The following is a 25,231-nucleotide window of genomic DNA, read 5'->3' as shown; positions in this document are numbered from 1 at the left end:
GTTTTTTTTTATTTTATTTTTCATGTCGATTTCATCTTCAAGTTCATTTGATTTGGAAATGAGGTGGTGCATGTGAATGTAGATCCTTTTAATTTTGCATGACCAAGTGTACTTGTATCTACCATTTTCTTTTTTTCAGCACTGTATGGTAAAACTTGTTTCCATCTGAGTCAGTTCAGATGACAGTGATATGCACAAAGCCGTGATAAATGTACTCCCAGATTAGTCTGACCATTCACACCCGCTGACTCTGAACTCTGTCGTGACCACGCCCCAGGCCTGTGATCGTGGAGATCCCCCATTTTGCGGCGCTGCGAGGCGATGAGCGGGAGCTGGTCATCCTCCGCAGTGAGACCGGGGAGAGCTGGAGGGAGCACCACTGTGAGCACACCGAGGAGGAGCTCAACCAGATCCTGAATGGCATGGACGAGGGTGAGACAGAGGCGGCCTCAGAGTCCAATTTCCATTGCTCAAGCGCTATGCATTCACACAATACAAGGAATTTGACTCTGGTAGTCAATATATAACCAAACATACAGCAAATTAGCACTATGGGGTGCTATTTTGGATCTTGATACATGACACACACTGTCAGCCCAGCACTGCTGTCAGTACAAGTTGAGTATCAAAGTGAATGTAAGAAAGTATGAAGCAAATTGAGTTGGTTTGACCTTTATGATTACTCTGCATGTTTTTGGTAACACTTGAGATACTGTATGCAATAATAGTCAATATATTTCCCTCTCTTTGTGTGATGCATTCTGCTAGGAATCACCATACTCTCTTGTTATTTCCTTTAAGATAAATATAGCAATTGTAATTGTATGTTAGTTGCTGTGTTGGTGTGATTTTGGAATTCTTGTTTTACTGAAACAGAGCTGGACTCCCCTGAGGAGCTAGAGAAGAAACGAATCTGTCGCATCATCACACGAGACTTCCCACAGTACTTTGCTGTAGTCTCCCGCATCAAGCAGGACAGCCACCTGATTGGCCCAGAGGGAGGCGTCCTCAGTAGCACTTTAGTGCCCCAGGTCCAGGCTGTCTTCCCTGAAGGTGCCCTCACCAAACGGATTCGTGTTGGACTTCAGGTACCGTTAAACATGTTCAAGACATCTGTTAGTAAGGACATAAGGTTGAGTAAGGAAAACCTGATTTAGTAATACTACAAACCAGTTCATCCAGTCCCAGTTCCGGCGCCGACGAGAGTGGCAGCATGTCGAGGTAGCTCTGTGTCTTTCTTGAATTTCCCCTTGGGGATCAATAAAGTATCTATCTATCTATCTATCTATCTATCTATCTATCTATCTATCTATCTATGTTTGTGGATATTTCTTGACCATATTTGTAGAAGGCTGGTGTGTGTTGATAGTATAAAGAGACATGTAATCTTTTGTCAAATTATAAGGCTTGAGTAATTCTCTGATTGTTCTCTCAAAGGCCCAACCAGTCCATGCTGATTTGATAAGGAGGATACTGGGTAACAAAGCAACCTTCAGTCCAATTGTAACCTTGGAGCCAAGGAGGAGGAAGTTCCACAAGCCAATCACTATGACAATCCCAATTCCCAAGAGCTCAACAAGCGATGGAACAAACTGTGCGTTTGGGGGAGACACACCTACCCTGAGACTTTTGTGTAGCATCACAGGTAAGTAAAGTATTGCCAAACAAACCTCATTAAATAGACTGTAAATCCAGTGGATTTTTGTAATTATCTCTTCTGTCATTTCTAGGGGGTACCACTCCAGCTCAATGGGAAGATATTACAGGGTCAACCCCGCTGACCTTTGTCAATCAGTGTGTGTCATTTACCACTAATGTCTCAGCAAGGTATGCATTACTGAGAGCGCTTACATTAGGGCATGGAGAGGGCTGGCAAGGAAATGTTGTCAACATTCAATATTGACAGATAATTTAATAGAGTCAATTGTCTGAAGTTAGTAGTGCATTGTATAATTGTATTAGTATTTCCGTTTTCCTTAGAAAGCTAATTAAGCCAGTACATTTCACACTGTAAATTAGATCTGGATGTAATGGTTTAGTCTCTCCTGTCTCACAGGTTCTGGTTGATCGACTGCCGGCAGATCCAGGAGTCTGTGAACTTCTCTACCCAGGTATACCGGGAGATGATATGTGTCCCATACATGGCCAAGTTTGTTATCTTCGCCAAAACACTGGACCCCATAGAGGCCAGGCTGCGATGCTTCTGCATGACAGATGACAAAATGGACAAGACGCTGGAGCAGCAGGAGAACTTCACAGAGGTGGCCCGCAGCCGAGATGTCGAGGTACATGACGTAGCTGTTACCCTAAGCACAGGCAGGCAGCTGGGGGAGGGACAGGAGAATACTAATAAGCACCCCTGCTACCCTGAGGCCCTATTACAGTGTGTGCACCATAAGCTCACAGTGCATACAGTTTTGGTGTGTGTTTCATGCCTGCCTTATGTCTGATTTATCCTCATTTTTCTCAGGTTTTAGAAGGTAAACCGATCTTTGCGGACTGTTTTGGAAACCTGGTGCCTCTTACTAAGAGTGGTCAGCATCATGTCTTCAGCTTCTTTGCCTTCAAAGAAAACCGCTTGGCATTGTTCATCAAAGTGAGAATGACTTTAAAGCTTTCGTCTGTTTGCCACAATTATACTACTGCTACTTTTGAAATGCCAGTATCTCTGCATTACTGTTTTTTTTTCACAACATAATATCAACTTGATTTATCAACAGATTCGAGATAGCGCTCAAGAGCCTTGTGGAAGACTGTCTTTCACAAAGGAGCCCCGTACATATAGAAGTCTTACACACAATGCCATCTGTAATCTTAACATCACCCTGCCTGCATATTCAAAAGTAAGATTTAATTGTTTGTAGAATGCCCAATGAAGAGTTAAACATACATACTTGTTCATGTCCTACACTAAGTTAATTTACCTTCTACTCTTACTAGGACTCTGATTCAGATCAGGATGCTGATGAAGAGGTACAGTTCTAAAAAATATATATCATTTATATACAGTATTTATCAGTATTAGTAGTAACTGTCATCATTAAATTGACTGGAATACAATATTTGTGATAATTGTGCCAGTAATTTTAAATGTTCCTCCCCTACAGAGCGAGAAGACACATGAGAAATGTAAGAATCACAGAATTACTGATTGACTGTCTGTTTTTACTAACTTTACCACCTGGGCAACCAATAGGCTTTAGTATTAAATTTGTATAGCATGTCAGTAAAGGCTATAGTAATCACACAATAAATATAGTGTTGAGGCACTGTAGTAGATTCGGTAGTAAACCCACAGGCCCTTAGAGCAGAGCTGTACATGGATCCCAAGCTGATATGCTATGGCTGATAAGCATTTTGCTCTCACCACCCATTTCATCTCTTCTACTCTCCTTTGTTGTATTTTAAACCATACCATTGCTCATACTATCAAATTCATCAGTTCTGTTTGACTTTTAATTTGGTTAAGAGTCATATTTGTGAGTCTGTTGTAATGTAGAGGTTATAATTTTTTTTAGTGTATTTTAGAATAATGGTGGACAGTTGTATCATTTCAAGATTAAATGTAGCTTTTTAATTTTGCCTGCTATTTTTTGCATTTGGTTTTGTTTAGGATTGCATGGACACAATATTTTGACTTTGCATGGAAATAACTTGGCTTTCATAACTTATACATTTGTAATTGTGAAGTCTACTGAGGATGCTTGTGTAGAAGGTTTTTTTACATTTATCTCATGCATTCATTCAGATTACCATTGTTATCATTTTTAGAGAACATTGACTTTTCTCTTTCATTTACATTTGTCCTTTAGTGAACACGAGTTCACAACAATTTATATCTCTTACTTTATTTGCCATAGCATCTGAGGATTCAAACAGAAACAATCTAGATACACTGTATGTCTGCACACTTTTAGTCAAATTATGATTTCTTACACACAAAAATGCTATGTAATTGCTGTTCTGAATTTTCACCTACCAATCTTGAGATGGTTTATCTCCACTTTCTGTGGTCCATTTGCGTTGTAGTTTATTGTTTGTTTGCTTGTTTCAATTATTTGTTTGTTGAGTCCTTCTGTTTGTACTTTATTTATGTTCTCTTTTGTATTTTGTTCTTACTCCCTCCTTCATATGTGAGGAATATGCGGTTCAACATATAATATGTTTAAGCAAGTTATTTCCTGGCCATCTATTTTTCATATGGTTATCCTCTGTTCGCTTCGCTTTGCTGTTGCTCTGCCAACCCGAAAGTCTCCTGGATCCATCAGTCAAATGTAATGCCTGTCATTTTCATGTGAACCAGCCTCCTTGTCCTGTCAACTGAAGATTAATACTTATTCTCCTGCCTTGACCAGAGATTTGCACTGTCTTCTTATCCCCCTTCATTTTCCTTTTTTCATTTATTTACTTTATGTCATCAAAAAGATGATGACGAAACAGAGTCAACTGAATCCATCCTTCAAACACACATGGCGAATGACCCAGCCACATTAGCAAGTCCAGACCTCCTCTCAGAGGTCTCTGATATGAAACAAGACCTTATCAAAGTGTCTGCCATCCTTACAACCAACTTGTCTGAACAACCTGACTCTTTAGATGACACAAAGCAATCACAGACCATCCGAAAAATGCATGAAGATCCCGGAGAGCCTTTTGAAATTATGGAAAAAGTAAAGGAGGACCTGGAAAAAGTTGGTGAAATACTGCGAGAAGGATCATTGTCAGAATCAGGAAAAGAGAGAGACACCCAGTTGTCAAAAAGCAGAGAGGAATGGGTACTCCTCAGTGACACTGAAATCACACAGGCTAAAGTTCACACTGACATTCGAGAATTAAGCTGTCAGGAAATCAGAGTTATCAGAGGCACGTCCACATCCTCAGCACCATTAATGGACATGACTAGTGGGACCACTCGTCTTAGTGCAGACCCTGGTCAGCGTTTTAAAACACATGTGGCATCCGATCATCTTTCCGATCAAGAAATTACACAGGATGGAGGCAAAGAGGTTGTGGCATGCAGAGATGGTGGTAGGCGTCCTCCTGGGATCAAAAAGCCTGCTAGGCGGAAGCTTAGGGACAGGGAATATACTGGTGGAAGCTCAGAGGATGAACTTCAGAGGGCCAGTTCTGAAGAATCTCTGGATGGGGACATCATTCTTGGGGAACCTGAATCCACCACATGCCCAGTGCCAGCTTCACCACCAGTGGAAGAGACACCTATTGGCTCCATCAAAGACAGGGTAAAAGCACTTCAAATGAAAGTTGAAGAAGAAGAGGGATTAAGTCGTAAGCGAAAGCCTCCACAAGTGACTACTATTCAAAATAAGTCTTATCTGAAAGAGAGTGAAGAACCTCCTCCAAAATCCCCCAAATCTCCTAGATCTCAGACTGAGAGGCTGGAGGAGACCATGTCTGTGAAGGAATTAATGAAAGCATTTCAAGAAGGTCAGGACCCATCCAAAAACAAATCTGGCCTTTTTGAGCACAAAGTCTTGAAAACAACCACTATGATCTCTCAAACAACTTGTGAAGCCGATGGTCAAGCAGGCCAAATTAGCTCAACATTTATTTCTGGGCAGCTAGACATCAGTGCAGATACTGCTTCTGAGAACACACATTTAACAGACAAACCAACCATGACTCAAACTGACGTCCCAGAAAAACTTCAAAATGATAAACCTTGCAGCAGTTTGGATGCATCACAAAGTGCAGATTACAAACCATTTTTACAAGAGACAGAATTGGACAATAACATAGACCCTGACTCAAGATCTGTGGAAGACAGGTCTAGCATGATTTCACATCTCACAGAAGACCTAGAACAGTACCTAGAGAAAATTCCAGCAATTACTAGTGCATCCTCAGAGCAAGTGATTATTCAGGAAATATTTAAAGAAACGGTTGTGAGGAAGGGGATTAGTGCAGATGAAGTACAATCTGAAGTTTTAGAAGACACCAGAAGGCAAACTCATATGCCAATTACTAGTCCCCTAAAATTACAAGGAGAAGAATATAGCATGATCCCACATCTTACTCAAGACTTGGACCAGTATCTAGAAAGAATACAAACAACATGCATTCTGGATTCAGATCAGGGAGATGTGCAGGAAAGATTTGAAGAAGTTGTGTTAGTAAGAGGTGTCAGCACACCTGAAAAGTCATCTGTTCTAGAGAATGTTGAAAATTACATACAATTTATTAGGTCTGAAAAATCACAGAATGAAGATTTAAGTCCCTGCTCACCACAAATGCAGGAGGCAATTCAGAGTAAAGTCAGAGTAAGCCAAAGCACTGTAACTGAGTCAAAGACAACAGTGAAAGATGAGTCAGACATGGTGTCTCATCTGACTGGGGATCTTGATCAGTACCTAGCGAAATTACCACCCATGCCAGATCATTCTCCAGATAAAGACATTGTCCACGACACTTTTGAAAAAGTTATAGTAAGCAGAGTTGTTAGAGAAGACAGTCAGTCTGAGGTATTAGAGGCAATGAAAAATTATATGGCCAAAGGTGCATTGCAGAATGAGAGTCTGGCTAATACATCTGAGCAGATACAGGAGCCTCCACTTGAAGAGTTGAAAGTAGCTAGAGAGTCATCCCCTACATCATTAGCACCAGGGAAAAACATGTCTGGAATGGTCTCACATCTTACTGGTGATCTTGACCAGTACCTAGAAAAAATATCAACTGTTTCTGATCATTCTGAAGATCAAGGTGTTGTAGAGGAAACATTTGAAGAGGTTGTGTTCAAAAGAGTAATCAGCACAGACAACCAAGAATCAGAGACATGGACGTTTGAGAAACCAGAAGGGAATGTAGAGGTATCACCATTAGATGAGCTTGATCACAGTTCTCCAGAAGATGAATTTGGTCATAGTTTACCAAAAGATGAGCTTGCCTATACTTTATCGAGAGAGGAATGGGGACAGGATGATAGTCAGTCATTAGCTTCAGAGGCAATGACAAGTGATGTGGTTGAGGGCACACTGGAGAGTGAGAGTCTACCTGATGCATCAGATCAGATACAAGAACCTCTGTTCCAAGAAATAATAGACCCTAGAAAGACATCCCCCACATCATCAGCATCAGTAAAAGACATGTCTGGAATGGTCTCACATCTTACTGGAGACCTCGAGGGGTATCTAGATAAAACTCCTGCTGTGTATGATTATTCTACAGATCAGATTGGAGAACCTCTGCACCAAGAAATAAGAATAACTAGAAAGACATCGCCCACATCATCAGAATCAGTAAAAGACATGTCTGGAATGGTCTCACATCTTACTGGAGACCTAGAGGGGTATCTAGATAAAACTCCTGCTGTATCTGATTATTCTACATATGAAGATGTTGTCCAGGAGAGATTTGAAGAGGTTATGTTAAGAAAGGTTGTGGATGTAGATGATAAACCTTCAGACACATTTCAGAGTGGGAAGTTGGAAAGCAGTTTAGAAACATCACCAATGGATGAATTTGATTCCAGTTCTCCTAAAGAGGAACTTGACCATCGTTTACCAAAAGATGAGCTTGACCATAGTCCACCTAAAGTTGAGTGGGGGCAGGATGATAGTCAGTCATTAGCTTCAGAGGCAATGACAAGTGATGTGGTTGAGGGCACACTGGAGAGTGAGAGTCTACCTGATGCATCAGATCAGATACAAGAACCTCTGTTCCAAGAAATAATAGACCCTAGAAAGACATCCCCCACATCATCAGCATCAGTAAAAGACATGTCTGGAATGGTCTCACATCTTACTGGAGACCTCGAGGGGTATCTAGATAAAACTCCTGCTGTGTATGATTATTCTACAGATCAGATTGGAGAACCTCTGCACCAAGAAATAAGAATAACTAGAAAGACATCGCCCACATCATCAGCATCAGTGAAAGACATGTCTGGATTGGTCTCGCATCTTACTGGAGACCTAGAGGGGTATCTAGATAAAACTCCTGCTATGTCTGGTTATTATACATATGAAGATGTTGTCCAGGAGAGATTTGAAGAGATTACGTTAAGAAAGGTTGTCGATGTAGGTGATAAACATTCAGATGCATTTCAGAGTGGGAAATCAGAAAGTACCTTAGAAGCATCACCAAAAGATGAGCTTCTTCATAGTTCTTCAAAGAAATGGATTGCTTGTAGTCCAGAACAGCCAGAGGAACCTCTACTAGAAGGGTTTGCAATTGTTAGAAAGGCATCCCTTACTCCATCAGCACCAGTGATGGATATGTCTAGCATGTCATCACATCTTTCTGGAGACCTGGATCAGTACTTAGAGAAAATGCCAATTCTGAATCAGTCTGCAAGTCAGGGCATTTTTGCTCAATCACAGGAAACTCCCTTCCACGAAGTTAAAATTGGTCAAAGAATTTCCCAGTCAAAAGCTTCAGTGAAGGACTTATCTGGCATGGTCTCACATCTAAGTGGAGAACTAGAGCAGTACCTAGAGGAGATGCCTGTTGTATCTGATCATTTGTTAAGTCAGGTGATTGTGCAGGAAAGATTTGAGGAGGTTGTTCTAAAAAGAACCATTGTTAATGAGAAAGAATCTGAGGTATCAGTAACAGTTCAACATGAGAAACCAGAGATAAGGGCACAGGCCATTTATGATGAAGAAGGAGTGAGTAATTATGGACAGTTCAATATTTTAGCTCCAACACTGAGTCAAGATCAGACGTCATTTGAGGATATGCAGATTAGCCCAGACAGGAGACCCTCTGAGGACTTTAGTGCTGACATCAAAGCAGAACTTGAAGTCAACCCCGAGTACAAACGCTATAGGCAGACATCTCCCGTAGTGGACAACTTTACATTTTGTACAGGGATTAATACTTTACAGATTGAATACCAAAGAGAAAGCAGTAATGAGGCAGAATTTGACATGCATGTATCCTCCAAGTTGGATGAGGAGAGCCCAATAGCCATTTCAAATGAGTTTCAAAGCAAGGATCTTGATGATAGTCCTGAGATTGATGGAGTTGAAGATGACGTTGGCTCCAATTCATCAAGAGATATCCTTCACTCATGTGCAGATGAGGAGCAAGAACATGAAGGTTATCCTGAACTTCCCCCACCAATCCCCAGCATCCAGGAGGATAATGCTGTTCACAGTCATCCCAAAACCCCTACAACGTGTGATCCTGTGACTGGAAAACTAAGTGGCCCCTCTTTCCAAGCAGAGTCTAAGGTATCCATGCAAGACGAGCAGAAAACCGTAAGCTCTGAAACAGAGCGAATAGATACCCCTCTCAGACCTTCAAACATAGAAACTTTGAGGTCTGTAGTTATGGATGATGTTGTCAATGTATGTCGTAGGGACTCATTAGAGATCACTCCTGTCAAAGAGGATGGCTCCTCACATAAATCACCTGACTCAATCGAGCCAAGTCCAACCAAAGACTCTCCCTGTCCAGATTCCTTAGAGGGAAGCCCCACAGGATTGAGGGCAGAGCTTTTTTCAGAACCAAAACAAGTTGCTCAGTTTCCAGACAGTCTTGGGTCAGGGACTGTAGTTGACTTTCAAAGAGAAGTTGATTTTGAAAGAGCCTATTCCTCTGAAGATTGTGATTTTGAATTTAACATTTCATCTCACACACAGTGCCTTCCAATGCCCACAAAGCCATCTGATCCAGACAATGTGGACATAGATATGGATGAAACTAATTTAGAGACAGATCAGAAGCAGCTTACTCCAGAAGAGAAAATGTTTAAAATGGCAGCCAAGATCAAAACATTTGACGAAATGGAGAAGGAAAATAAAACTAAGAAGGAGGTCAGGTTTGCTCTAGAGGAGTCAGAGGATGACAAGAACCTGTCACAAGCTCAATATGACTGGATGGCAGAGAGAGCAGATCCCAAAGATTCTGGTTCTGATTTGACAGCTGACTCCATCCCAGTGTTGCCATTATCTCCTAAACCAGAAAGCCATAGCCCACAAGAGGTTGAACTACCTCAAGATGTCTTAAAGGAAGATTTACCTGGGACCTCAAACCAAGAAGAAGATGCCTTTAAAAACAGTGAGGACTATACTAAGGACGCAAAGGATTTTGTATCTATGCAAACAGCTTTGGATGTGTGTGGGGAGGATTATTCAGATCTGTCGAAGTGCCTTATCTCAACTGAAGAGACAGGAAAGGAAGGCATGCCCAGCTACTCAACCCCTGACGATAATACCTTATCTGTTGTCTTAGATGATACTGATGGAGCTCATTTGATACCATCTGTAAAACAAGATGATCACTCTGCTGACCCCCCAGTCTGTCCACCAGCTGTGACACAGGATCTTCATGTAACTGACATGGAAATAAGCACTCAGGAGGGAGATGCAAGTCATCAGGATATACAGGATGCTGAATATGAAGCCCTTTCCCCTGTAGATGTTCATGGAGATCTGGTCCCATGGAGTGCCGATTTAGAAGATGATGAAAATGTTAAGGCACCTGTGGAAGCTGAAGAAAGACAGGTTTTTGGTCTTACCTTGGAAGAGCTGCCCCAAAGGCAAACACCAGATACCACACCAGGACGAACACCAACAGAAGAGGGAACTCCAAATCCTTTCCTTTTCCAAGAGGGAAAGCTTTTTGAGATGACCAGAGGTGGTGCTATTGACATGACAAAGAGAAGCTTGGAAGAGGAGATGGAAGAAAGAGCCTTTTTCCCAATAAACGAGGATCCTGTAGATGAGGAGCCAGAAAGAGGGGACAGGGACGCCAGAAAAGACTCTAAAATGGACATTATAGACTCAGCATTAAAAGACCAAACAAATGAAGAGTTTGATTCCTCACCACAGTCCTCCAACTCCCCAGCTGTCCCTCTGGCTGACTCTGGTACCCCCATCTTTCCACGCCAAGAGAGTGATTCTTCCGACACATCAGACCCTACTATAATGGATGTAGACTCAGCTATCTCCACTGTCAGACGGTCTGTGTACTCAGATCAGGATCTTGAATCCTCGGACTCATCCAACGAGGATGAGCCACAATCAGTTATTGAAATTGCCTCCCCAACCTATGACGAGCCAGGTCATGCCAGTGTCACTGAGATGACTAAAACCACTGCATCTGAAATCTCAGTTTCCCCTCATGATAATATCTCTGTGTTTTCAGTAGAAATTAAACCCAAGTCAAAAATTCCTGTGAAAGCAGGTTCTCTGAAATCAGACATTAGCTCTGCAAAAAAATCTGCCACTTCTCTATCTTCGGATCATCGTTCAAAGTCTGAAGCTGCTGATGTACAGGATCTTTCATCTACCATTAATGCTCGTAGTTTTTCAGAGAGTGGTCCGTCCTTGACCAAACCAAAGATCTCTAGCTCAAGACTCCCAGTCAAAAGTAAACACAGACATTCACATCCTTCATCTATCAATGAAAAAGTCAGTATCTCACAAGAACACACTGGTACGTCTCATCACCCCAGTAAGACTCCTTGCGTGAAGGACAACTCAGACTTGACTGGCTCTGGAGACCTCAAGCCGAATGAGAGAGCCTCTCTTGATCCAGACACAGAGAGTAGACTTGTTGCAGGGGTGCCTTCCTCCGTTACAGATGATGTCTTTGAGTCAAGGCCCCACTGGGACACTTGTGTGGAGACTCAGATGCAGCACATCTCTGACAGCACTACCCCAGAACAATGTCAAGGTATCACCTCAATGGGTCTGTCCCTCCTCTCTTTCCCCTCTGCTCCCCTAAACCAAAAGACCTCTTTTTCCTGCCTAAGTGTCCATCGTCACCTCTTTGTTGTGCTGTTTTGTCATTGTATTGTGTGTGTTGTTTTGTTTTGTGTTGTGTTGTGTGTTGTTGTCTTGTGTTGTCCTCTGTGTTTCGGTGTGCCCTGTTTGTCAGCTCACTTTTTCTTCTGCATTTCCATCCTGTCATCTATGTGTACATTTCCAATCTCAAGATTGACTTTCTCCCTTTTTAGTTTAGTGTTGTCAGAAATAACTCTGATCATAACAACTACAATGCATGTGGCACTGTACATGTCAATTTAAACACATGATAAACCATTTTTATAAGCATTACCGTGTTCCACAGTCATTTGCATGGAACGTCTTTCTAACCCAAATGCGACATTCTAAGCTATTTTTATAACACGCTGTTTCTAGTTTTAGCATAGTACTTGACACTCATTGTATAGGAGTTCCATGCATGTACAGTGGAAAATGAAATGGCATAAAAATGATCAAATCATAAATCGAAATAAATGAGTGCAACACTTCCATGTTTAAAATCTCAAGATTATGCATATGCAAGAATGAGCAGCTCCTTCTGTCTGTCTACATCTCCAAATTTGTATTTTAGTCTACTATATTTATCTTTTTAATGCCTAGGGTCAGGAATAGAGTGAGAAATGTTATGTTTGTGTAGTCGTGTTAATCAGAACACACAAGTAGATCTGCTATAGTGGAGCTCTTTGTGTTGTACTCTGCATGGAAAATGTGCTAAATAAAAAACGTACTTACCCGGATCACAGCTATAAAGTATGAAACAAATCAGGGAGGGGTGGAGCCCATTTCAAAACCAACCTCTATCAGGGGACTATATCATATATAAATTGTGGGGCAGCCATGGCCTACTGGTTAGCGCTTCGGACTTGTAACTGGAGGGTTGCCGGTTCGAACCCTGACCAGTAAGCATGGCTGAAGTGCAAGCCCTTGCCCTTGAGCAAGGCACCTAACCCCTCACTGCTCCCCGAGTGCTGCTGTTGTTGCAGACAGCTCACTGCGCCGGGATTAGTGTGTGCTTCACCTCACTGTGTGTTCACTGTGTGCTGATTGTTTCACTAATTCACGGATTGAGACCAAATTTCCCTCACAGGATCAAAATAGTATATATACTTATATCACATATGGTTACATACTCCACATAAGCAATACAGTGCTTCTGATTGACCCAACCTACTGCTTCACTCTAAATATAAATTAATTAGAATGTCAGTGCTAGATGCATCATAAAAACGCTTTCATCTCGAGATGCTAAACATGAGTGTGCTACTCTAGATCCCCAAGTCATTTTTTTATTATCACAAATCAGCTAGTCTGAGCCATTCCAGAAAAAAAACAGAACTGACCTGACATACTGTATACACCACATTAGGTTAGAGCACTGATTTGAATTATGAGTGTTGTGTTCTAGCAGCATATATGTCCACTGCTCGTGAGCCTTACAGTACTCTATATGATGTGTCTGAATTTCTAGTGGACTGGCAGGATGATGCAGACAGGAAGGAGGAAACACTGGCTATAGTTTCCGACCTCCTTGGGTTTAGTTGGACTGGTAAGTCTCACATGCAAATGAATGTGGATGTTAGTGACAACCGCCAGGTTATTATGTATATAAGTGTCTAATACAGTATAGTTATATATAAAGCTTTTACTGTGCTTGTACTGTATGCAAAGAGCATGGGATAAACATAAGGTTCAAGAAATATATGAAATTCTCAGAGTTGGCGAAAGAGCTGGAGTTCAATGAGGATGAGATTCAGCTGGTGCGATCAGAAAACCCCAACTCCTTGCAGGAGCAAAGTCAGGCACTGCTGCAGCGCTGGGTGGAACGGGAGGCGAAGCATGCCACTGGTGAATATCAGCTCTAAAGTTCTGTTTTCCCCATCACACTGTTTTACATGTGAACATACTGCCCAAACTATATAATTATTCTGATTTGCATTTGACTTTTTATTAATATTTAGATATAATTAATCTATCTTGACCAACTGTTATTTTCATTCTTTGCAGAGAATTGCTTGATCAAGAGGCTCACTGCCATAAATCGCATGGATATAGTCCACCTTCTTGAGACACAGATGAACAAGTCAGTCCAGGAACAGACCTCAAGGACCTATGCAGAAATTGAGAAAACACTGGATCACAGTGAAGGTAAAGCATACTGACCAGCTAATGTCATTAGTAAAACACAGTCTTGTAGTTATGTGCCATGTTTTGAAGCTACATAAATGTGCATCCGTGTGTGTGTGTGTGTGTGTGTGTGTGTGTGTGTGTGTGCGTGTGCGTACGTGCGTGTGTGTGTGCATTAGCTCTCTCCTCAGTTCAGGAAGATGTAGACAGTCCTCGTCTGGTAAGAAGGGTGGAATCCTCCCAGCGGCAGCCTCCTGCAGTCTCAGAGGAAGACCTGTCTGTGGCCTCTCTCTTGGACGTCCCATCCTGGTCGGAAGCACTAGGGCATACCCATTCTGAAAGCATGCATGGAGATCTCTTAGAAGAACTCGACATTACACAGTAGGTCAAAATACAGAAAAAAAGCAAAGGAATTCTTTTGCTTTAGCCTTTGTATCAGTTGACATACTCTACATACTCCTCATTTTCCAATTTCTTTAGGGACTTTATCACTAACCCATGGGCTGCTCGAGAGATAAGGGCTGGGTCATCAAATGAGGGCCTTGACAGACAAGTAAGTCATCTACATAATTCAAATACTGCTGAGCCCTCAAAGCTGATGTCTCAAGTGTATGATCCACAATACAGAAGGGTATCCCCACCGAAAAGCACAAGTCCTGTGACAGAGTCCACAGTTGGTGCTACTGGACCTGTTCAATGGGATTCTAAGACATCATTTTCCAGACCTGTTAATCCAATGGCACCTATATCTATAAGAGACTTTGGATATTGTCTCTCGGACCAAGCTGAGACTGATTTCATTGAGATTTTAGCTGACCTCACAGAGGAGCCGGTTGACATGAACTTAAGCAGTGTAATTTCTGAGTGTAGCCACTCAAGCACAGTTTCAGAGGACCCAGATAAACACTCTGCAAAATGCTCCAAACTCATTGGGACAAGAAAGGCACTAAAGGCCCAAATTGGTCCTAGGAAAGAACCCCCCATACCCTTTATTGATGAGGTTGTTGAAACCACAAATCTGCCTCAGGTATCACCAGTCATGAGACAAGATCGTGAGTCATTTCATGGAGCAACAAAACCATTTCACACCCAGAAACACACATCACCTCCCCACCATGGCACTAAATATGATCAACTGGCCAGTGACTCAACTCCCATCGAACACAGTTCAACTAGTGTGCAAGCTGATAAGGAGCCAGTAGTTCGAGCAAAAACATCTTTTGTCACCCAAGGGAAAGCATTCAGATCAAATGTATTTATGCCAAAGAGTAAATCACATAGTAAGAAGTCTCCCATGTCCTCCAGTGAAAAAATGCAGTGTTCACCCAAGAGGCATATAAATGAGAACTATCCCCAGTTAGGTGAAATTAAGCCTGAAACAGACACTGAGCCACAGCTGGTGCATTACATTGTGGAGTATAGAAATAAGCCTCATGTTGTGGTGGCCACAAGTGGAAACGTAACATTCCCATTGACCTCAGAAAATATAGGAGCCAAAGACATATGTTTCACATCAGAAACCAGTAGACCACCTTCTCCAGAATCTATTGCATCTCAAAATGAGTTTAGGTCCTTGTCTCCTGACTCCCCAGTGCCTGATTACAGAGTCCATGACTTTATCAGTTCAGTGGGCAGCTTTAGAACATGCTCTCCTGAATCTGCATCTTTTGAGAATGGATACTCAGATTCTGACATGGGAGAGTTATACTCTTGGCCTTCAATTAACTCACCAGATTATGACAACTCTTTATCAGAGGATGGAGTAGTATGTCCTGACTCACCAATTCCCCAGTATAGATTTTCCCAGTCTGTAATTGGAACAAAATCTTCCTCTGTTGAATCTTTAGCCTCTGAAAATGACTTTGAATATAATATCTGTTCTGAAGAGTGGCTTCATAATTCAAAACATCCAACAGAAGCAAAGTTTCTTGATGAACAAAGACCACTGTCTCCTGATTCCCCTATTCTTGGGTATGGCTGTCTTGCTTCTGAACAATGTGTCTACACAAGTAATAGGTCATTATTGGCATCAAAAATTGCATCAGACATTGAGTACAGTGAATTTTGTCTTAATGAGCTGTTCAAGGAAGACAGACCTAATATAACTGAATCTTCATACTCATTTGATATCTGTAGATCACTGTCTCCAGATTCACCCATTCCTGTGTATGGCTGCATTACCTTTGAGCAGTTAGGTTATGCAAGCAATAGATCGTCGTCTCCCATATCCTTAGCTTCAGAGATTGAGTATTCCGAAATGTGTCTTGAGGAATTATTCAGAGAACAGAGGTCAGATTCACCTGAATCAGTGATTTCACTCGATATGTTTCGAACGCTGTCTCCTGATTCACCTGTTCCTGAGTATGGACCTCCTATATTTGAAAATTTGAACTACTTAAGTAATAGATCATCCTCTCCCCTATCTCTGCTGTCAGATATTGAATACTCTGAAATATGTCTTGAAATGTTGTTAAGTGAAGACAGACCAGAGTCACCAGAATCAGGCATTATTGAAGAAGGCTTTAACAGGACCATTAGAGCCACACATGAGCAAAGACCATTATCACCAGAGTCCCTAACGTCTGAAAATGACTATTCCTCAACTTTCCTTTTGTGGCTTGAGGAAGAGAGAACATCGTCACCAGAATCCTTTACTTCATTAGATGAAGATAAACGTCTGTCCCCTGATTCCCCGATTCCTGAATATATTCATTCCACATGTGGTCAGATGGTATTTTCAACTAGCCGATCATCATCTCCCATATCGTTGGCATCCGATATTGAATACTCTGACCTGTACCTTGATGAATTGTTCCAAGAGGGGGGAACAGATTCACCAGAACCCATGAGCTTGTATGATGAAGGTATGGTCTTGTGTCCTGATTCACCTGTCCCTGACTACGGTCATGCTAAATACGAGACAGTAATCTGCATGGGAAGTAGATCATCCTCACCCACATCACTTATATCCGACATTGAGTACTCTGAGTTGTGTCTGGAGGGGTTGTTCAATGAGGACCAATCATGGTCTCCGGAATCATCACATTCACCAGATGCATATAGACTACTGTCTCCTGACTCACCTATTCCAATGTATGAAGCTCCTATTCTTCAACAGTTGAATTACACAACAAATAGATCCTCTTCTCCCGTATCCGTCACTTCAGATATTGAATACTCAGAGTTGTGTCTTAGTGAGTTGTTTAGTGGTGAAGATCGGCCATATTCACCGGAATCAGTGAATTCACTCGATGTGTATAGACCTCCAGATTCACCTATTAATCAGTTTGGCTGCCCTATATTGGAGGAGTTCATCTTTACAGGAAGTAGATCATCCTCTCCTACATCTCTTGCTTCAGATATTCAGTACTCTGAAATCTGTCTTAAAGAGTTGTTCCAAGAAGAGAGACCACGTTCACCTGATTCATGCAATGAATGCAACGAACACAGACCACTGACCCCTGATTCACCTATACCTGAATATAGCTACCATACATTTGAACAGTTAAACTTCATAAGTGATAGGTCCTCATCTCCCATGTCTCTAGAGTCAGATATTGAGTACTCTGAGCTCTGTCTTGTACAGTTGTTTGATGAAGACAGGCCAGATTCACCAGAATCAGTCATTTTAGATGATGAAACCAGCATGAATGATTTGTCTGAACATAGACCATTCACTCCAGAATCTGCGACACCCGAGACAGACTACTGCTTATTTTTCTCTAAGTGGCTTGAAGAAGTCAGAGCCTCCTCTCCTGAATCGATTTCATCGCTCAATGAATGCAGGCCACTCTCCCCTGACTCACCCGTCCCACAGTTCATGATTAAAACAGCATCAGTAATTTATGCCAAAGATAGGTGTTCGTCACCTGAGTCCCTGTGCTCAAGTCTGGAGTACGCAGATGGCTATAATTTCCATATTGACGAGCGTCCATCATCTCCTGAATCATTGACTGATGGCTATGATGGTAACAGTTGTCTCACAAGGCAAGACTCAGACTATGGGGCAGAAGGCAGTGTAGGTACTCCGAGAGTCACTTCCAGTCAGTCCTTGACACCTGACAATCAGTTATTCACTCCTTTGTCTGCAAAAACTGATTCAGAAAGAGAGAACATAAATCCAGTGGGAAAGAGAAAGGAGACTAGAAGCATTGGGCAGCAGCTGCCCGAGGATGCAAAGTGGTGTAAAACTGAATTTATACTGTTGGACATAGGAAATGAAGAACTCTGGTCAGAACAAGACACCCCCGATTCACCAGTTCCACTGTATGAAACTCTATTGACCAAGTCAATGCAGTCCACTAGTATCAAGCGCTTATCTCCCATCTCTGCAATATCAGACAGTGAAAGTGAGAGTGAGGAGTATGATCTAGAAGACTTGTTCGACCTTGAGGACAGGCCTTCATCTCCCGAGTCTGTTTCCTCCAATAGAGCTTTTTCTCCTGATTCCCCTGTTCCCCAGTTTAATATGTTTACAGTGCCAACCACTCAGTGGAACAGATCTATGTCTCCTCACTCTGCAACATCAGATGTTGAGTACTTTGACATCAACTTGACCTATGAACATGTGCCTAATGAGATGAGGCCAGACTCCCCTCTATCAGCACCTTCAGATGAGGCATTAAAAGATGTGCTTGATGAAAGTGGGACAATGTCACCTGATTCGCTATCCTCAGAGTCTGACGACAAACTGGCCTTCCTAGAGTATTGGTTTGAAGAACTGAGACCATCCTCACCAGGTTCTCAGACGTCATTGGATGAGTTTAGACCTCTCTCCCCTGACTCTCCCATTCCCCAATATACTAGTAATTTACCTGAAAACATAGTCACTGTAGCAGTTAAAAGTGATATGGGCCCATCACCTGCGCCAACATTATCAGATAATGAGTCTTGTCGTTCTTGGGATTATAATGAGCACAGGCCACAGTCTCCTGAATCAATCATAGCCGAGAGCTGTCAAAGATGTCCTCTATATTCTCCAGATGATGCAGGCTTTGTGATTAGTGAAAACCTTACAAAGGTAGGAGAGACAAATGATGCCTCCTCTGAGGGGGAACCAGGGTTGAAATCTCTTAAGAGCGGAATGGAGCCACCGGTAAAAGCCGTTGCCTCCAAATGTGTAGTGGCAGCCTCCGATGAGATTTCATCTCCTCAAAAGTATGCACTGTTACACACAACGGTGACATCCAAGCTGATATCCCATATACATGACCCGCCTTTTAAAGGTAAACAACTCTGCAGTAAGACGGGCATGTTTGAAGGAATAGAACTTGAACATGAAAGTACGAGAGCAAGAGATAAGACAGAAGAGACTAGCAGTCAAATCCGAATGACTGAGGATGTTCAGACCAGTATTTCTGCTGCAGAAACCTCTAGAGATTTTAAAAGTAAAATGTCACCAGAGGTGCCTTCAGAGCAGGTGTCAGGCTTAGAGTCCGAAATCCTATTTTCTGGTCAAGATGAACTTACCTCCACTTCACTTTCGCGGCCCTATGAGTCAAGTCAGCCAATGATGTTAGATAGCGATGAAACCCTATTACCTGTTGACGTAAGACAGAATTGGGTGACAAGATCGTCTTCTCCTGATTCATTAGTCAGTTCAGACATTGAGTATTCTGAGTTGTGTCCGGACGAGTTGTTCAATGACGACAGATCATGGTCACCAGATTCATCGCATTCTCCGGATACACATAGACCACTGTCTCCAGATTCACCCATTCCTGTGTATGGCTGCGTTACCTTTGAGCAGTTAGGTTATGCAAGCAATAGATCGTCGTCTCCCATATCCTTAGCTTCAGAGATTGAGTATTCCGAAATGTGTCTTGAGGAATTATTCAGAGAACAGAGGTCAGATTCACCTGAATCAGTGATTTCACTCGATATGTTTCGAACGCTGTCTCCTGATTCACCTGTTCCTGAGTATGGACCTCCTATATTTGAAAATTTGAACTACTTAAGTAATAGATCATCCTCTCCCCTATCTCTGCTGTCAGATATTGAATACTCTGAAATATGTCTTGAAATGTTGTTAAGTGAAGACAGACCAGAGTCACCAGAATCAGGCATTATTGAAGAAGGCTTTAACAGGACCATTAGAGCCACACATGAGCAAAGACCATTATCACCAGAGTCCCTAACGTCTGAAAATGACTATTCCTCAACTTTCCTTTTGTGGCTTGAGGAAGAGAGAACATCGTCACCAGAATCCTTTACTTCATTAGATGAAGATAAACGTCTGTCCCCTGATTCCCCGATTCCTGAATATATTCATTCCACATGTGGTCAGATGGTATTTTCAACTAGCCGATCATCATCTCCCATATCGTTGGCATCCGATATTGAATACTCTGACCTGTACCTTGATGAATTGTTCCAAGAGGGGGGAACAGATTCACCAGAACCCATGAGCTTGTATGATGAAGGTATGGTCTTGTGTCCTGATTCACCTGTCCCTGACTACGGTCATGCTAAATACGAGACAGTAATCTGCATGGGAAGTAGATCATCCTCACCCACATCACTTATATCCGACATTGAGTACTCTGAGTTGTGTCTGGAGGGGTTGTTCAATGAGGACCGATCATGGTCTCCGGAATCATCACATTCACCAGATGCATATAGACTACTGTCTCCTGACTCACCTATTCCAATGTATGAAGCTCCTATTCTTCAACAGTTGAATTACACAACAAATAGATCCTCTTCTCCCGTATCCGTCACTTCAGATATTGAATACTCAGAGTTGTGTCTTAGTGAGTTGTTTAGTGGTGAAGATCGGCCATATTCACCGGAATCAGTGAATTCACTCGATGTGTATAGACCTCCAGATTCACCTATTAATCAGTTTGGCTGCCCTATATTGGAGGAGTTCATCTTTACAGGAAGTAGATCATCTTCTCCTACATCTCTTGCTTCAGATATTCAGTACTCTGAAATCTGTCTTAAAGAGTTGTTCCAAGAAGAGAGACCACGTTCACCTGATTCATGCAATGAATGCAACGAACACAGACCACTGACCCCTGATTCACCTATACCTGAATATAGCTACCATACATTTGAACAGTTAAACTTCATAAGTGATAGGTCCTCATCTCCCATGTCTCTAGAGTCAGATATTGAGTACTCTGAGCTCTGTCTTGTACAGTTGTTTGATGAAGACAGGCCAGATTCACCAGAATCAGTCATTTTAGATGATGAAACCAGCATGAATGATTTGTCTGAACATAGACCATTCACTCCAGAATCTGCGACACCCGAGACAGACTACTGCTTATTTTTCTCTAAGTGGCTTGAAGAAGTCAGAGCCTCCTCTCCTGAATCGATTTCATCGCTCAATGAATGCAGGCCACTCTCCCCTGACTCACCCGTCCCACAGTTCATGATTAAAACAGCATCAGTAATTTATGCCAAAGATAGGTGTTCGTCACCTGAGTCCCTGTGCTCAAGTCTGGAGTACGCAGATGGCTATAATTTCCATATTGACGAGCGTCCATCATCTCCTGAATCATTGACTGATGGCTATGATGGTAACAGTTGTCTCACAAGGCAAGACTCAGACTATGGGGCAGAAGGCAGTGTAGGTACTCCGAGAGTCACTTCCAGTCAGTCCTTGACACCTGACAATCAGTTATTCACTCCTTTGTCTGCAAAAACTGATTCAGAAAGAGAGAACATAAATCCAGTGGGAAAGAGAAAGGAGACTAGAAGCATTGGGCAGCAGCTGCCCGAGGATGCAAAGTGGTGTAAAACTGAATTTATACTGTTGGACATAGGAAATGAAGAACTCTGGTCAGAACAAGACACCCCCGATTCACCAGTTCCACTGTATGAAACTCTATTGACCAAGTCAATGCAGTCCACTAGTATCAAGCGCTTATCTCCCATCTCTGCAATATCAGACAGTGAAAGTGAGAGTGAGGAGTATGATCTAGAAGACTTGTTCGACCTTGAGGACAGGCCTTCATCTCCCGAGTCTGTTTCCTCCAATAGAGCTTTTTCTCCTGATTCCCCTGTTCCCCAGTTTAATATGTTTACAGTGCCAACCACTCAGTGGAACAGATCTATGTCTCCTCACTCTGCAACATCAGATGTTGAGTACTTTGACATCAACTTGACCTATGAACATGTGCCTAATGAGATGAGGCCAGACTCCCCTCTATCAGCACCTTCAGATGAGGCATTAAAAGATGTGCTTGATGAAAGTGGGACAATGTCACCTGATTCGCTATCCTCAGAGTCTGACGACAAACTGGCCTTCCTAGAGTATTGGTTTGAAGAACTGAGACCATCCTCACCAGGTTCTCAGACGTCATTGGATGAGTTTAGACCTCTCTCCCCTGACTCTCCCATTCCCCAATATACTAGTCATTTACCTGAAAACATAGTCACTGTAGCAGTTAAAAGTGATATGGGCCCATCACCTGCGCCAACATTATCAGATAATGAGTCTTGTCGTTCTTGGGATTATAATGAGCACAGGCCACAGTCTCCTGAATCAATCATAGCCGAGAGCTGTCAAAGATGTCCTCTATATTCTCCAGATGATGCAGGCTTTGTGATTAGTGAAAACCTTACAAAGGTAGGAGAGACAAATGATGCCTCCTCTGAGGGGGAACCAGGGTTGAAATCTCTTAAGAGCGGAATGGAGCCACCGGTAAAAGCCGTTGCCTCCAAATGTGTAGTGGCAGCCTCCGATGAGATTTCATCTCCTCAAAAGTATGCACTGTTACACACAACGGTGACATCCAAGCTGATATCCCATATACATGACCCGCCTTTTAAAGGTAAACAACTCTGCAGTAAGACGGGCATGTTTGAAGGAATAGAACTTGAACATGAAAGTACGAGAGCAAGAGATAAGACAGAAGAGACTAGCAGTCAAATCCGAATGACTGAGGATGTTCAGACCAGTATTTCTGCTGCAGAAACCTCTAGAGATTTTAAAAGTAAAATGTCACCAGAGGTGCCTTCAGAGCAGGTGTCAGGCTTAGAGTCCGAAATCCTATTTTCTGGTCAAGATGAACTTACCTCCACTTCACTTTCGCGGCCCTATGAGTCAAGTCAGCCAATGATGTTAGATAGCGATGAAACCCTATTACCTGTTGACGTAAGACAGAATTGGGTGACAAGATCGTCTTCTCCTGATTCATTAGTCAGTTCAGACATTGAGTATTCTGAGTTGTGTCCGGACGAGTTGTTCAATGACGACAGATCATGGTCACCAGATTCATCGCATTCTCCGGATACACATAGACCACTGTCTCCAGATTCACCCATTCCTGTGTATGGCTGCGTTACCTTTGAGCAGTTAGGTTATGCAAGCAATAGATCGTCGTCTCCCATATCCTTAGCTTCAGAGATTGAGTATTCCGAAATGTGTCTTGAGGAATTATTCAGAGAACAGAGGTCAGATTCACCTGAATCAGTGATTTCACTCGATATGTTTCGAACGCTGTCTCCTGATTCACCTGTTCCTGAGTATGGACCTCCTATATTTGAAAATTTGAACTACTTAAGTAATAGATCATCCTCTCCCCTATCTCTGCTGTCAGATATTGAATACTCTGAAATATGTCTTGAAATGTTGTTAAGTGAAGACAGACCAGAGTCACCAGAATCAGGCATTATTGAAGAAGGCTTTAACAGGACCATTAGAGCCACACATGAGCAAAGACCATTATCACCAGAGTCCCTAACGTCTGAAAATGACTATTCCTCAACTTTCCTTTTGTGGCTTGAGGAAGAGAGAACATCGTCACCAGAATCCTTTACTTCATTAGATGAAGATAAACGTCTGTCCCCTGATTCCCCGATTCCTGAATATATTCATTCCACATGTGGTCAGATGGTATTTTCAACTAGCCGATCATCATCTCCCATATCGTTGGCATCCGATATTGAATACTCTGACCTGTACCTTGATGAATTGTTCCAAGAGGGGGGAACAGATTCACCAGAACCCATGAGCTTGTATGATGAAGGTATGGTCTTGTGTCCTGATTCACCTGTCCCTGACTACGGTCATGCTAAATACGAGACAGTAATCTGCATGGGAAGTAGATCATCCTCACCCACATCACTTATATCCGACATTGAGTACTCTGAGTTGTGTCTGGAGGGGTTGTTCAATGAGGACCGATCATGGTCTCCGGAATCATCACATTCACCAGATGCATATAGACTACTGTCTCCTGACTCACCTATTCCAATGTATGAAGCTCCTATTCTTCAACAGTTGAATTACACAACAAATAGATCCTCTTCTCCCGTATCCGTCACTTCAGATATTGAATACTCGGAGTTGTGTCTTAGTGAGTTGTTTAGTGGTGAAGATCGGCCATATTCACCGGAATCAGTGAATTCACTCGATGTGTATAGACCTCCAGATTCACCTATTAATCAGTTTGGCTGCCCTATATTGGAGGAGTTCATCTTTACAGGAAGTAGATCATCCTCTCCTACATCTCTTGCTTCAGATATTCAGTACTCTGAAATCTGTCTTAAAGAGTTGTTCCAAGAAGAGAGACCACGTTCACCTGATTCATGCAATGAATGCAACGAACACAGACCACTGACCCCTGATTCACCTATACCTGAATATAGCTACCATACATTTGAACAGTTAAACTTCATAAGTGATAGGTCCTCATCTCCCATGTCTCTAGAGTCAGATATTGAGTACTCTGAGCTCTGTCTTGTACAGTTGTTTGATGAAGACAGGCCAGATTCACCAGAATCAGTCATTTTAGATGATGAAACCAGCATGAATGATTTGTCTGAACATAGACCATTCACTCCAGAATCTGCGACACCCGAGACAGACTACTGCTTATTTTTCTCTAAGTGGCTTGAAGAAGTCAGAGCCTCCTCTCCTGAATCGATTTCATCGCTCAATGAATGCAGGCCACTCTCCCCTGACTCACCCGTCCCACAGTTCATGATTAAAACAGCATCAGTAATTTATGCCAAAGATAGGTGTTCGTCACCTGAGTCCCTGTGCTCAAGTCTGGAGTACGCAGATGGCTATAATTTCCATATTGATGAGCGTCCATCATCTCCTGAATCATTGACTGATGGCTATGATGGTAACAGTTGTCTCACAAGGCAAGACTCAGACTATGGGGCAGAAGGCAGTGTAGGTACTCCGAGAGTCACTTCCAGTCAGTCCTTGACACCTGACAATCAGTTATTCACTCCTTTGTCTGCAAAAACTGATTCAGAAAGAGAGAACATAAATCCAGTGGGAAAGAGAAAGGAGACTAGAAGCATTGGGCAGCAGCTGCCCGAGGATGCAAAGTGGTGTAAAACTGAATTTATACTGTTGGACATAGGAAATGAAGATCTCTGGTCAGAACAAGACACCCCCGATTCACCAG

The 25,231-nt window shown here is 42.4% G+C and overlaps 1 protein-coding gene across 1 annotated transcript in view; it reads left to right on the top strand.

Moving 5' to 3' along the window:
* The window catches only part of ank2a (ankyrin 2a, neuronal), a 108,261-nt gene that overhangs the window by 45,023 nt on the left and 38,007 nt on the right, over positions 1–25,231 (top strand). The window contains exons 32-45 of the mRNA XM_042107984.1: positions 278–432; positions 877–1,088; positions 1,438–1,645; positions 1,731–1,827; positions 2,057–2,285; positions 2,471–2,596; positions 2,721–2,843; positions 2,941–2,973; positions 3,108–3,129; positions 13,201–13,278; positions 13,446–13,577; positions 13,737–13,877; positions 14,036–14,237; positions 14,337–14,409. Coding sequence (XP_041963918.1) covers positions 278–432; positions 877–1,088; positions 1,438–1,645; positions 1,731–1,827; positions 2,057–2,285; positions 2,471–2,596; positions 2,721–2,843; positions 2,941–2,973; positions 3,108–3,129; positions 13,201–13,278; positions 13,446–13,577; positions 13,737–13,877; positions 14,036–14,237; positions 14,337–14,409 — 1,831 coding nt within the window. The remainder of the gene's footprint in view (positions 1–277; positions 433–876; positions 1,089–1,437; positions 1,646–1,730; positions 1,828–2,056; positions 2,286–2,470; positions 2,597–2,720; positions 2,844–2,940; positions 2,974–3,107; positions 3,130–13,200; positions 13,279–13,445; positions 13,578–13,736; positions 13,878–14,035; positions 14,238–14,336; positions 14,410–25,231) is intronic.

Source organism: Alosa sapidissima, chromosome 1 (genome assembly GCF_018492685.1).
Source record: "Alosa sapidissima isolate fAloSap1 chromosome 1, fAloSap1.pri, whole genome shotgun sequence".
Lineage (NCBI taxonomy): Eukaryota > Metazoa > Chordata > Actinopteri > Clupeiformes > Clupeidae > Alosa > Alosa sapidissima.
This window is presented reverse-complemented; position numbering and strand designations above follow the sequence as displayed.